Raw genomic sequence first — 14,221 nt, 5'->3', positions numbered from 1 at the left:
CACACACACACACACACACACACACAGAGCACTTTCACAGAGGTAGCAGAAGGAAAAAGCTGCAAAGGAAATGAGAGGCGAGACAACATTCAGTTCTGTTTCATAGTTGTGGTCTAACAGTGTCGTCTGAAGCTTTAAAAGTGGCTGTTCGTGCATTTCAGCTGGATGAAGTGAGCAGACGCTGTCAGGTGAAAACTGCAACTTTTACACAGCATGCATCTCAGGTTTGAGGTGCCTTGCTCAATGGCATTACACAGATGAGTGAGATGGAGCAAGAAGTACAGGGCTGCAGCTGCTTTAAATACAGAATGTAAAGTAAGTTATATGAAACACAACATAACAAAAACCTATTGGGATTAATAAATACAGATTAGTCACAAGGGAGGGATGAACAGACGATTGTAGGATTTTAACGTCAAAAGCACAACTTCTGTTTTGTTGCTGTAGATAAACCAGGTAGGATAAACACAAAGTTTTCCACATTCACTCTGCATCATAGACTGTTTATAAAAAAGCTCTGCACACAACGTCCAGCACACAAACAATACGTGACAGTATTGACCTCCGACATGTACAAACTCTATTTGCCTCCTGAATGGGTCTTGGATGAATTTACGCCTGTACCCCTGTAACAGTACAAATTAAACAGCAGCAATAGGTGTCACAGATTCCATTGTGTATTTAAATTTATTGCATTGTTATGATGACACAAAATCTTTGTTCCTGGCATAGGCCTGCATTGTCAATGTGTAGCCCTACGTCCACTTTTGAGGGACTCCTCCTTCTAACCGTGTCTCCTGTGTCACCTCTCCCCTTTCTATTGTTGTACTCCATGGGAGAAGAACGTGACATTACGATCATTTGTTTGTGTATATTAGCTTCTTGTGTATTTTACACTGTCACGTGGTAGAACTCTATCTGACTGTAATCCGACAAAGAAATCCAATAAAAACTTCTTCAATTTGACGTCACATGCGCTGCAAAAAGTCCCAACACATGCAAATACAGAAAAGTGCTGCAAATACAGAAAAACGACAATGGAAATGTTTCCAGGGGACCCAAAAAAGTGATGAACCCGACTGTAGTTCAATGCTTTGTGAAGTTCCACCACCACTAACGAGTAGCAGACTTCAATAACTTCAACTACAGCAGATGTGTCGTCAAATTGATGACCCTAACCCTAACCCTAATTTACACGTGTTTCTTCTATTTGCATGTGTTTTTCTTCATTCGCAGTGCGTTGAGCTCTCCCTCTGCCACCATATATGTAAATGTTTACACGGAACCAAACACTGCCCCCATCTGTGATCTTAACATCTTGTTATGTCTTCTTCTTGTCCCGCGATGCCAGTTCTCCTGTTTACAAAGATATAAATCTGTGATAGTCTCCACTGCCAACATGAAGGGGGAATAACAACCCTCCCCTACTCTGTGTTCGCACCTTTTATATAGAACAGTGAAGCAGAATACAGGTGCAACGGGCTTAGAGTGAATGTTAGCGGAGGAGAAAACTGCAGAGGCTAAAGAGATACAGAGATAAAGAGAAGCAGAAAAAAGGAGTAAGACAGAGAGGGAGAGCGAGTTTCATTACTCCTGTGTATGTGTTTGTCAGGCAGCCAACAAGTGCAGCTGGCTTTCCTCATTTCCAGCACTGCTTCAATATGTGGCAGAAAGCAAAGGGAAACTGGAGAAAACATACAGCTCCACTTGAAGATCTCATCAATCAATACTCAATTACATTTCCTGAAAGTATGAAGGAAAGTGCTCAGTCAGAACAAACAGTGTGAGGATAAAACCTTGACAGTCTCTGAGTGAATAAATCCATAAATTATCTTGTGACTTCACAAGTAAGAGTTTCTGAGAGACATGGAACTAATGCAATGTGAGCGTCAGCAGACAGATTTGTATATGAATGATGCTTGCAACAACTATAAACTAATCTTTACACATGGTGTGTATGAAACGATTGATGATGTTCACTTGACTAGAATGCAGGTAATCAATTCATTACTGTTGGTCACGTGGTGTAGCAGATCTTTGGTAAATATAAGTATATTGACATTAATTGATCTACAATGTGTATATTAAAGTGATTTACACCAAAACTGTTTTCATTACACATCCAGAGGAAAGTCCGGACTTTCACAACACAGAAATCTCTGGAGCATTGAGCTGCAGAGATCACACCTTTTTGTTTACAGCAGAGTTTATCACCACAAACTCTCTTGACATCTTCGTTGCTGTCTTTAACTTGGATGGCCCCGCTTTTCCATTATTTGTTTTCTTAATTTTTTTTTCATTTTTGCATCCGTCGCGTGTTCGAACTTTCATCAAACCCCCCCCCACTCGCTGGCAGTGAATCCTGCAGAGGATCTCCCGTGTTCTTACACCAGCTCCTCCGGACTTTCTGCAGACGATTTTACGAGGAGACTGGACCGAAAACTCAGCAAAAAGTCTGGAGGATCTGACTCAGACATTTGCTTTCACACATTTCAGTTCAGTGCATGTCTGAAAGCAGCTCAAAATTCCTCTCCCCCTCTCCTTACACATTGGTAGTGGAGAAGTTTGCCTTTATGTTCGTTTTAATGGTGTGAAACAGGGTGAGTAAACAGTAGAAAGCAGCATGGAGACCACTGACTGAGACTCTGTACACACCTGGTGTTAATATGTGTTTTTTGTTATCCCATCACAAGTGGACAGCTCTACGTACAGGTGTGAACGCACTCAGATCGGAGAGCGATCCAATCACGCAGACCACATTGGGAGGTGGTCTGGGCCACATGTGTCCACATTCTTTTAGCAGTAAGAACGCGAATGCATCCTGGGCCACAGATCAAGGACCAGCTCAGCTGACGTCCACCTTTTTACTCTTATCTGTGCCCATACACTGATTTGTTTGTGGCCATCGCCAAAATATCAAAACTGACCACAACATCATAACTGATACTTTTCCTAAATTGGTGAAATCTAACTGGTGAAAGCTGCACGAGATTCATTCAGCGTGACTCCTCTCCCTCTCATGCCGACACACAGACACACAAACAGTGACATCAGACACATCTGTAAACTCAGACTTGTTCAAAACAACATCATTTAGTTTTAACTAACAGAAATGACAGACGGGTCAATTTGCATGAAGAGCGGGAAAGTGAGATTCGATCACAAGTGATCACAGGAGAAACATTCCAGATGCATTTTAATACCAGGTGTGAGCGGATGCAACTAACAAATTTCACTTTTTATCGTATCCTTTAGAATGGATGTTCTGACCTGTTATACCAGGTCTGAACAGGGTTAGGGTTACAGTGGTTACTTTTTACCTCTGCCAAGGACCCCTGTCCCTTTGTTGGTTGATTTGTAAGAAAGATTACACAAAAACAACAGAATGGATTACCACTAATCTTGGTGTAAGGGTGCAGTATGAGTCAGGAAAGAACTCGTGAAATTTTTGTGTGGATCCAGGATGTTTTCCCCCTTTCTTTAACATTATGAGATTTTCAACATTTTCAAAATTTTCTCAGGGAATAATTCATGGATCTTGATGAAAAACAAATCTGTCGTATTTGGAAAAAAATAGTTATTTATGAGTGTGTGAAATTTGGTGCAGCTTGTTTGAATTCAATTTTTATATATTTTACTTCCGATTCTTCAAACTCAACCCCACCTGGAGGTGTTTGAGCTCTTCCTGAACAGTGACAGAAGGAAGTTGTGGCTGACATGGAAAAGAAAGAGGTTTTGGACAGAACTTACTCAAAAAAGGGACAAAGTTATTGTCTGTTTGGCTGTTTCTGTCTTCTAAACACAAGTTGAGTCAGCCAAAAAAAGACATCAACTGGAAGATAAACAGGAAGTGAAACTTTAACAAAACCAAGGGAGTTTTGGAAAGTCCCCAGTGTCATCATTACCTTAAAGAAGCTGCCGCTCCTGTCTGTCAGGCCGCTGGGGGGATTCTCGGCTGAAGAGCTGAAGGCCATGTTGTCTTCCTGTCCTCTCACGTCTGAGTCTGTGTGTGTGTGTACGTCTCAGACAGTGTCAGCAGGCGCCGGAGCTCTGTGGGTCAAAAACACACTTCACTTCAGATACTTCAGCTGTGGTGCAACCAGAGGAAATTCCTGCTTTGGCCACAGCAGTATTATGGAAGTGCTGGCCTGCTGGAAGGCTTTCTGTCTGTCTCGTCCTCCTCTCCCTCCCTCTCTTCACCTCTGCTTTCTCTTCATCACTCCTTTGTCTCACCATCAGACCTTTTTTAAAAATCTCATTCCAATCCTCTGCTTATTTTTGTTTGAACCAGTTTCCACTCACCTGCCTCTCCCATTTCCTTCCATCAAATTTTCACTCTCTTTCTTTTTCCAAGAATTTGTTCCCATGTTCTCATACATACATAATTAATTTTCCATTTTGGCGAGCCTCACTTTAAGAACAGCTGCCCTTCTTTCCCAACCATCATAGCAAAGTTTTTAGGCCTCTGGGCTTTGGTAGGACACTAGTGATGGATCTGATGGAATTGAACAACCTGAAAATTATCTCAAATTAGCAGAAACTCTATTTAACTCAGATTAAATCGTTGCATCTTCTTATTATATCTTATTGTTTTTGTTTTCCCTTTCTTCCTTGGTCAGATTCACTTTCGTTTTCTTAACTTTCTTTGTGCTGGTGATGTGTCCTTCCCATATCTCTCTGTTTCACTCTCTTCTGTCTTTCTTTCCCGTCCAGCTGAAACCTTCAGGCTAGTCCTTCCCTTCCTGGCTGATGTTCAAGGTCCTTGCGAACCAGGAGATGCTCTGTCGATTGTCCGCCCCCACATGCATTTTTATCTCACATAGCAAGGAAGCCCCCCCACCCCTTACCCCCTAATTGTAGGGCGAAAGGGAGCAAGGGAAACTCAGAGGAGCATGTCAGGATACTTTTGGATAACTAAATGTAAATGGTAAATGGTCTGTGTTTATATAGTGATTATCTGGTGCCGTTGTTATTGCATAAAAGACATACTACTATGAAATGTTAACTTCTTCTCTAACTCTTGGTGCATGGGGCACCAGTTTTCTTTTCTTGGAACAGTGGTCATGCCACATACATTTAACCCCAATGAAATTGATTCATCATTATCAGGCAAGCTGAGCCTAAGGTCATATATTATGAAATTACAGACCTTTCAGTGTCTCTGAGTTTCATAATTACAGCTGTCACCATGTCCGAATTAACCTGTTAAACGCCCCGGGGCCAAAATTCGACTCCATCAACAACAGTATATTTATATTTATGCTTTTATACTTGGTTCCATGTTTGTCAGTTGATTTGTAATCATCATACGACACACAACTTTTCAAACTAATTTGCAAGTAATCAAATTGCCAAAAGGCCACAGACACATAATGAGCCTGGGGCTTCTGGGGCCCTCGACAATCCACATTGCCGTTGGTGATTCCAGCCTCGGCTGCATGCCTCATATGCTGTAGACATGTAACTGTAACTAACATCTATAACAACTGTAGTGCTGCTAGTCCAACAATCACTTACTTCACATAAAGTAAAAAGACTACAAATTTGAGGATTAATTGACTGATTGTTAAAGTAATTTCTGTATTTTATAATATTGTAAATTCAGGCAGAATAAAGGCCATGTGATTACCGCAGTCTTTATATGAATGTGACTTGAACGAGTTGTGTTTACATTGGCTGTCAAGACATTTCACTCAAGACCACATATGAAGATGAGACATGAAAAAAAGGGGATCACCAAAGCATGATGGACAATGTTTGAATCCACAATCTAGTCAATAGCTGTTGGGATAATGGTGAACAGAGCGGTCCTCACATCCATAGAGCAATCTGAGAGATTCATCTTCTTATCAAGAAAAAACTTTAATAAGTTTAATAAATACAGAAAAGTAAAACAGAAACAAAGTCAGTGAGGTCAGTTACAGTAAATGTGATCTAAATATGTGGTGACCTGCACAAAGTCTGAGACCGTTTCCTGAGTGTCTCAGAATGGAACTGATACTGTATCTGTCTGCCATGATGGTTTCATTTCCACAAAGGGAAGTGAAGAAACAAAGAAGCCTGAGCGCACAAGGGAAAAATGTAAGGATGAACTTTACAAAGTGATTCCTACTGAGGAGATTCCTGTAAATCAGTGAGTGATGCTTCTCTGTGTCCTCACACTGTTGATTCTGCAACAGATCTGCACTCAGTGACGGTGCCAACACAAACTCTGACAGAAAGGTAAATAATGTTTCCACATGCATAAACCTCCTGAGCCTCAGACACAACACAGAGCATGCTGGGTACTGTAGGAACTACGAAACAAGATAACATCCCACCAGGGCAGCTCCTCTTCACCCCCCCACAGAAGCCCCAGGTTCATTATGTGTCTGTGGCCTTTTGGCAATTTGATTACTTGCAAATTAGACCTACCAAGAGTTAGAGAAGAAGTTAACATTTCATAGTAGTATGTCTTTTATGCAATAACATCGGCACCAGATAATCACTATATAAACACAGACCATTTACCATCAAACTCTTCATTAATGTCTTTTCCTCAATCACAGATCACTGTGTGTATCTGTGTGTGTGTGCAGCCTATATATGTGCAGGTGTGTGATCCTCATCTGCAAGTAAACAAAGACACATCTGAGCATGCGCCCCTCCCTCACGCCCTCCCCACCCCAGCACAGAGACACACTGTTCCTGAGGTAAACACACATGTGCGCAGAGACATGTCTATAAAATACACTATGCTAATAGACTCTCCAGTTCTCTCTAATTCTCCATAAAGAGAAGCAGACTGTGAGACCCAGCCGACCCCCCCCCCCCCCCACACACACACACACTTCATTGTGTTTTGTACAATTATAATGAATCAAGAATGACAGCAGGACTTCATTAAGCTCTGGTATTTTTGGTTTTAAAGCCCACTCTGGTGGTGGGACCCTCATTTTCTCCCAGTAGGTGTGAGGCTAGCTGTGAAGCTGCTGTCCCACATCAGAGCTGATGAATAGCCTCAGTGTTTCTGCTTTTAATGGCATGAATTCAGTATCATCATGTCAATATTAAACTTTTTAAATCTTAATGTCTTTAATGTTTTCCTGCATACATGAGAGCACCTTGATTAATGGATGCTACCTTCATATGAAGCTCCCTTCACACGCTAGGTTCATTTGACCGCTGTTAATCCTCCACCGGCCTTTTATTTTTTACTGCAAAATCACTTCTAACTTCTTAGTAACAAATAAATCAGGTCTAATGATTTGATTTCAAAGACCCTTAATAATTAATACAGCATACATGCCAAGTGTTTTTATAGGCAACAGTGCCATTGTGTGTAATGCATGATTGTTACCCTACTGTCAAAAACAGACTTGGCTCAGAATTTCGAATCATAAAATTGATCTTATATCTAATAATTGATAAAAGATCAATATGAACTGCACTGTCAAAAAAGAAACATTAAGGAAAACTTAAAGTTCAAGGCAACTTAGAGCAATATTTACCTTAAACTTGAGATATCGTGTTCACAAGAATTGGTCGTACAAACATTTGTACGTCTGGGTTTCCCCCAGACACTTAACATGACCTTTTCTAGACGCTTTTACACTACATTTACCCATTCACACATATATACATCATTCACAGAGCATGCAGACAGGAGTAGTGGACATAGAGAAGGTCAACAAGTCTAAACAAATCACAAGGATGTCAAAGGTCACTGAATATGAAGTCAAAAACCCTGGAGAGTTGTCCTGCAGATCCTGTTTTTGCAAATAAACTAACGAAACAACAACAACATGCTAAACTTCTGGGAGACTCCTTTCTAAACTTGGCCTGGTTTAAACTGAGGTACACCCAGTGGTCCAGACTGAACGTTTTTTGTTTTGCCACAATAAGTTATGTATTGAGGCCAACTTTTAATTAAGTTAGTTGAGGCAAATACTTTGTGAAGTTTTTAATGTCATCAAACTGGGGTGTAAATTTAGAGATCATTTTTATTTTTAGTCAGTGAATATTGCTGAGTACTGTAGTGGCAGCCATACAGTTTATTTGCTCTATTTTTATCCCCATGACTCTGTATAATCCACAGAAAACTGCAGGGACTGTTTTTCTGTTTTTCTCCACACTGACTGTAACTCCAGCACAAACATACTGTGGTCAAAAAAACAATAAAACTAACATTTCCCCCGACAGTCTCCCTGTCCCCCCCTTGTAAAAACATATCCAACAAAACTTTGTCGGGACAACGTGAACCGCTGCTCTGTGGGTCGGATCAGAGATCCAGTAAGGAGTGTTGTTAGGATGATGGGGCTCCTGCTGCTGTCAGAGCACGAGGAGGAGGAGGAGGAGGAGGAGGAGGAGGAGGAGGAAGAGGAGGCTGCAGGCAGCTGTATAAACCCTCTACAGATAAGAACCCCAACACGAGGACCATGTTTTTTGCCCTGAGGCAAACCAGATGATGTGAGTGCTTGCACATGCGCACATGCAGCACACAGTGTATGAATTGAAAAAAGATTATTTGTAGGATTATATCCTTTTTACTATTGCTTATGTTTCTTTTATCCTTTTTTTTGCCATTACTTTTACATAATGTATTTTTTTTCTGCTGTCTTTTTGAATTTTGATTAACATTGTATTCATTGGCTTCTTGTCTTTGATGTTTTGTATTCTTGTTTTTTATTCGTCCTCTCTGTAAAGCACTTTGTAACAGCCATTTGAAAGGTGCTACATACATGATGGTATTATTATATCATCACTATAAATAAACATTGACTTTGACTATTTACTTGAGAAGGAAAAAGTGTCAACTAGAGTGATGAGAAATGTGTGTGTGTGTGTGACCGCAGAGCAGAATATGGGTCAGTGGTTCTAGGGGAGTTCAGCTGAACCGACTGACTGTCCAATCCATGTTTTTGTAGTTACAGAGGAAGCTCTTTGGTTTTTATATAACACACAGGAATCTGTGAACTCCCTTTTTCTTTTCTTTTTTCTCCAGTACAGAAGGTTAGGATTACCTTCAGCCTTTCCATGAAATGTTCGCCAACAGTTAAGAGACACGTAGCTTTACGGGTCTCGCAATAGCAGCATGCAAAAGCAAAACAAACAACACTGTGAAGCAGATCAGCTTTCACATGTATTTAAAGAGTCGATGGACTGAATCTTGGTCAGAAAGAGAGAAGAGAGAGAAGGCTGCGCTGTTTCCTCTGGGCCACTCCCCTTTAAATGAGTCCCAGGAACACTAGTTGGGTGGAGGAGGGGGGGGGGGGGGGGGGGGGTCTCTGCTTGTTCACTTTTCAAAGGAAGAGGAGGAAGTGGCAGAAGGGGCAGATAAAGGGAGAATTTCCTGATGAACTGAAAATATTCTAACTACTGTAATTGACAGAGACTCCAAGGACAGTGATTAACTTCAGAAAGAGTTGTCACTCGTCTCAGAGCAATAATTCTCTGAGATCTGATCATAAAGATTTCCCAATCAACATGTTCAGGCTTTTTCTTCAGGTCTAAAAGTAATCTATTCATTGATGTCAGTATATCTGTGGTAAGGACGTCATTCTGTAAGTCTTGTAGTACAGCATCTTCTAAACAATAATGGGCTCATCAATACCCTCGAAGGCCTGAGGGCTGGAAAACCACCACTGATACCACATACTGTGGTTGTTGTGGGAATTGTAGTTCCAAGACATAGAGCCTGTTTATTAGTAGAAAGAACACAGTGACAAAACCTATGAATGTTAGCTTTTTACTTAATTCCTCCAAGGAAGAACCCATTCAATTTTGGCCGATCCGGGATTTGTTTAATCCCTGTTTTTAACATTGGGAGATTGGGTGTTTTTTTCACATTTTTACTAATTTCCCACGGAATGATTCATGGATCTAGATTGATGTTGAGATTGATATTGAGTAACATTCAAGTTAACTTTGCACAAAACTTTTTTTTCTTCAAACAACTAACATGCAAATGTTTGTCATTTCTTATTAGCACGATTTATACTGAAAATAAAAAATGTGCAGGGTGGGGTCACTGACACACCTAGTCCTGCCTCAAATTTGGCTCATTTTGTGCGACATAAGAAAATAATGATCACATCAGTGTGTATGAAAATATATCATCAACACAGACACATTTAAGTAGTAACATAACTTAAACTTGGCGAACATCTTTGTTTGGATCAAGAGTAAAGATCTTCATCGTGGAGCAGATGGGTTCATTTTCTCCTCCAGATGTTCAGAAGAATCTTTGAGGGTTCTGGAAATACTTCAAAACAGCTGCTAGTGTTGTTTAACAGCCTTATAGGCTTTTCAATCACGCTCAAGGGCTCCTGCAAGTCTAGATCGGATATTTCCATGATATTATGCTTGATGCTTACTGTATTGCTAAACAGTTTCTGTTCATCACAAGTTAAATGACATACTGGGGTTGAGTGATATTCTAATGTATCCCATTGTCTTGAGTTGAAGACATAGGTTGAAGACAATGGGATACATGGAAAAATACATCCGAACAGGCCCACAGCTCATTTTGTCCTCAGGGCCTGTTAGCTGGTTATTCCACCCTGTCTGCAAAGTCAAGTTGAATCCTGAATTATAGCAGGAGTAGAAACAAACTATGACAGTAATAAGGTTTTGGTAGCGACACTTAACACCTTTTCACATTTATCTGAAGCTGAATTCATGCACACAGCTGATATTCAGTTCCTTCATAGGGCTCCAGTCTAACCGAGTGTTAGATTTCATGCCCTGCAGCAGGATTACAGCGCACAGCAGTGCCCATGTGAAAGCGTTCAGTGTTAACATCCTCCACAGGGACACTTTATTCTTGCACTGGTAACTCGAGTCCCCGATTCTCTGTCCAGCAAAGATGACATCACTTTTCTTAGACCTGTGTCCTTCTGCCTTCAGGTTGCAGACTGGTTACGACATAACTCTAATACATTTAAAGCAGAATAATCAGGCGATAGAAAGAAAAGCAACTTGAAAACAGCAGACAGCAACACTAACTGTGTTAAATGTTAACTGTGTCTCTGGAGACAAAAACTAAACTAAACTAAACTCTGCTTATCAAGTACTAACAAGCAGCAAGTTAAAATACCTTTCTGCTGATTCACTTGCCCACAGCAGTAAGAAACTAAGGCTCCGTGTGCCAAAACAACCCCTTGGATCTGCAGTGAAGTTAATCTCTTTACCAGATTCCATAGAGGCTTAAATTAGGAAACTGGTCCCTTTATTATAGTGATAAACATCAGATACTTGTTCATTTAGAAAAATCTGAGAGAGCAGCACAGAAGTGAGCTGCACAGTGTACAGGTTCTCACAGGTCGGACATGTCTGGATGAGCTGAGGAAGCTACGACACGACGTACTTCAGCTTTTAGAATATAAGGCCTTGATAGAGAAAAGCCAAAGTTGTGAAATAAAGACTAAGGGACTGTATGAAAATAAAAAGAGAGAATGTGGGGCAGAAGGATGTGTATTTTATTTATCTATTTATTTATTTATTTTTGCTAAATGGAGCCGAGTCCGAGTTTTAAGCTCATTCATATTTCAACAAAGTTACAATTTTATTATCAAGAATCCATGGGGGTTGGGATGAAAGCATTTAATCAGTAGCCTGTTTGACAGTAATGAGCATTTAGTTTAAAGGGGACATAGCATGCCCATTTTACCACAAGTTGATATTGTTCCTTGGGGTCTTAATGAAATGTCTTCAACATACTTTGGTCAAAATACCACAAGGATCATTTAAAACAGCACCCTTTTTACCCTGTATAAAACAGCCCTCCACAGAGTGACCTGTTTTGAGTGCCTGTTCCTTTAAATGCTAATGAGCCAGCTCCCCCCTCCCCCCTCTCCCCCCATGATTTTAAACGATATAAATTACATATTTTATATGATATAAATTATCAAATATGCATCCCATACTTTGTATTCCCCTTCTGTTGTCCTGGAGTTTTAATTTTCCCAATCACATAATTAAATGTCCCCCTCTGCCCATCCACTACAAGCACACAAGCAGACAGACAGAGAGAGAAAGAGAGGGGTGGGGGGGGGGGGGGCTATGAAGACCATCATTTACCCCCGAACCCCGACATTCAACGGGTACAACAACAAGCGGAGAAAGCAGAATCGCGGGCTGACCTTATATCAAGTTGAAATATTTAAATTCAAATGAAAAATTTGCGTGAAGCAAATCAGTGTTGAGAATAAAACTCACAAGACAGGTCCTGGCACTGACCTGAGCTAGCAGGGCATTGAACTGGTCACTGGTCAACCTCAGGTAGCGCTGGCATGGGACCCACACATGACAGAGCTGGCTTTTCCGAAGTCAGTAGTAGTCAGTAGTCCTCCAGGTGAATATTCATGGGTTGTGTTTACTCTTGTTGGTCGCACCAGTCCCGCAAGTAAACACAAATGATCCTGCGACCAAACCCGTGCAAGTAACATAACATGAATATTCGCTTTGCGTTTGGTGTGAACATAGTATCTGCATTTCCCACAGAATTAATACAATTGATGGAGATAACAGGGGTGCACATGCATGCACATGAAGGTCACTCCAGGTACACAGATTTAAAGGGATAGTTCAGGCTTAAAACACGGTGTAAATGACCTTGTTTCGAGTCGAATATAAATTTCTGGGCTTGCGGACACTTGGATGACACCACACGAGCAGTATGGAGGCATGTTATGTTTTTTCTGTTGTTTTATTACGTCTGAAGTCTCGGTCACCATTTACTTCAATTGTATCGGATTCGGCTGCTAAAAAGTTTACTTCTGAGACTCCAGAAGTGTTTTGTGGACTCATACACTTCACCCCTCCATCGAGATAGTGGTGAGTAGATAATAAGTCCATTTTCATTTTTCAGTGAACTATCCCTTTAAGGGTGAAAGATAAGTTGTCACGTGAGAGAAAGAATTGCATTGCATTCCACTAATGCAGCTAAAACTATGAGGTCTGACTGTCGTGCGTGGACGGTAAAAACGCTATGGAACATAGCATTAGCATGTTGCAACGCGAGCACTCCATAGTATGACAACACAAGCAAGTATGGCAAATAGCAAATACTGCCCTGCACAAATGGCAAATAGCACTGCACACACCAAGTTAGAGATCACTTATCTTAATATGAGAATAAAAAATGTAAGACTAATTTTGGTTCTTTATGAAACCATGGCAGGACAAATTAAAATATGACAGCCGCCACAGTCTAGACTGTTAGTGGGAACCACTGCAGTATTACACCTCTATTAGGGCCTATTTTGAGAATGATTACACCTTTAACATGTTTACATGTTTCAGAGGTTGGAAGGGGCTATTCTAAGTCAGGAAAGGGTCCTAAAATAACATTGAGGTTCAAGTTGTGTTTAAAAGTGCAGGTAGTGCACATTGGTTTAGCCCTTCCTCTCCCCACAGCATACCTGTTGGTATGCTCAGAACAGGGCCTGGGGCTGTATCATATGGAAGTCGTATTCCCAGGAAAATCAAAACCCTTTGAAGTCACTGTGAGAATGTGTTTGATATATAGCCTCGCACATGTATTTACTTATACTAGACACTTTATATTGTCAGTTAATGCTCCAGGTATTTGCGCCTCAGTCTTATACTTGACCTCACTGAACTTAAAGAAATGCTGCTGCGATAAGATCAAGACAGAGCAAGTTCAGATGCTTCTGCAGGAGCACACACACACACACACACACACACGCACGCACGCACGCACACACACACACACACACACACACACACACACACACACACACACACACACACACACAGAGAGAAAGTTTGATTCGCTGAAGCTGTCTGTTTTTTAATGAGCACTAATCGACCGTGTCACACAACACTCACATGTTCACTTCACAGACTTCTATCTTTTACTCTACAGTTTACAAATAAGATGAAACCCGAAAGGTTGTTCTATTGGACATAACAGACGTAAATCTTGCCTGGAATCAGGTTCAAACAAACTGTCATCACAGTAGGAGTCAGCAGGTCTGAAAATATTCTGCAATCTCCTGAAAACATCTGGAGAACTGCTGGTCACTCATCAGTCAGTTTGCAGCTGCAGGAAGGGTTTGTGTCTTTCTCCACTCACCTAGAGTCAGTTTTCAGGAAATCCTCCGGCTGAGCTCCATGAAGAAAAGCGCACGGTGGTTGCTGTTCTAAGAGGAGGGGGACACCGAGGGGCCGGTGTCAGCGGTGGATTACATGGCTGGACTGCGGCTCCGAGACCGAG

The 14,221-nt window shown here is 41.1% G+C and overlaps 1 protein-coding gene and 1 long non-coding RNA gene across 3 annotated transcripts in view; one reads left to right on the top strand and one right to left on the bottom strand.

Moving 5' to 3' along the window:
* LOC117761189 (ras and Rab interactor 2-like) overlaps positions 1–4,042 on the bottom strand; it is a 26,813-nt gene extending 22,771 nt beyond the window's left edge. For both annotated transcript variants that reach the window (XM_034584882.1, XM_034584889.1), the window contains exon 1: positions 3,906–4,042. In XM_034584882.1, the coding sequence (XP_034440773.1) occupies positions 3,906–3,974 (69 nt within the window). In that variant the 5' untranslated portion in view covers positions 3,975–4,042. The remainder of the gene's footprint in view (positions 1–3,905) is intronic.
* Positions 3,874–14,221, top strand: LOC117761211. Its single transcript, XR_004613805.1, has 3 exons — positions 3,874–4,052; positions 5,806–5,807; positions 14,085–14,221. It is a non-coding gene; the product is annotated as an uncharacterized LOC117761211 (long non-coding RNA).

This window comes from Hippoglossus hippoglossus, chromosome 1 (assembly GCF_009819705.1).
Source record: "Hippoglossus hippoglossus isolate fHipHip1 chromosome 1, fHipHip1.pri, whole genome shotgun sequence".
Lineage (NCBI taxonomy): Eukaryota > Metazoa > Chordata > Actinopteri > Pleuronectiformes > Pleuronectidae > Hippoglossus > Hippoglossus hippoglossus.
This window is presented reverse-complemented; position numbering and strand designations above follow the sequence as displayed.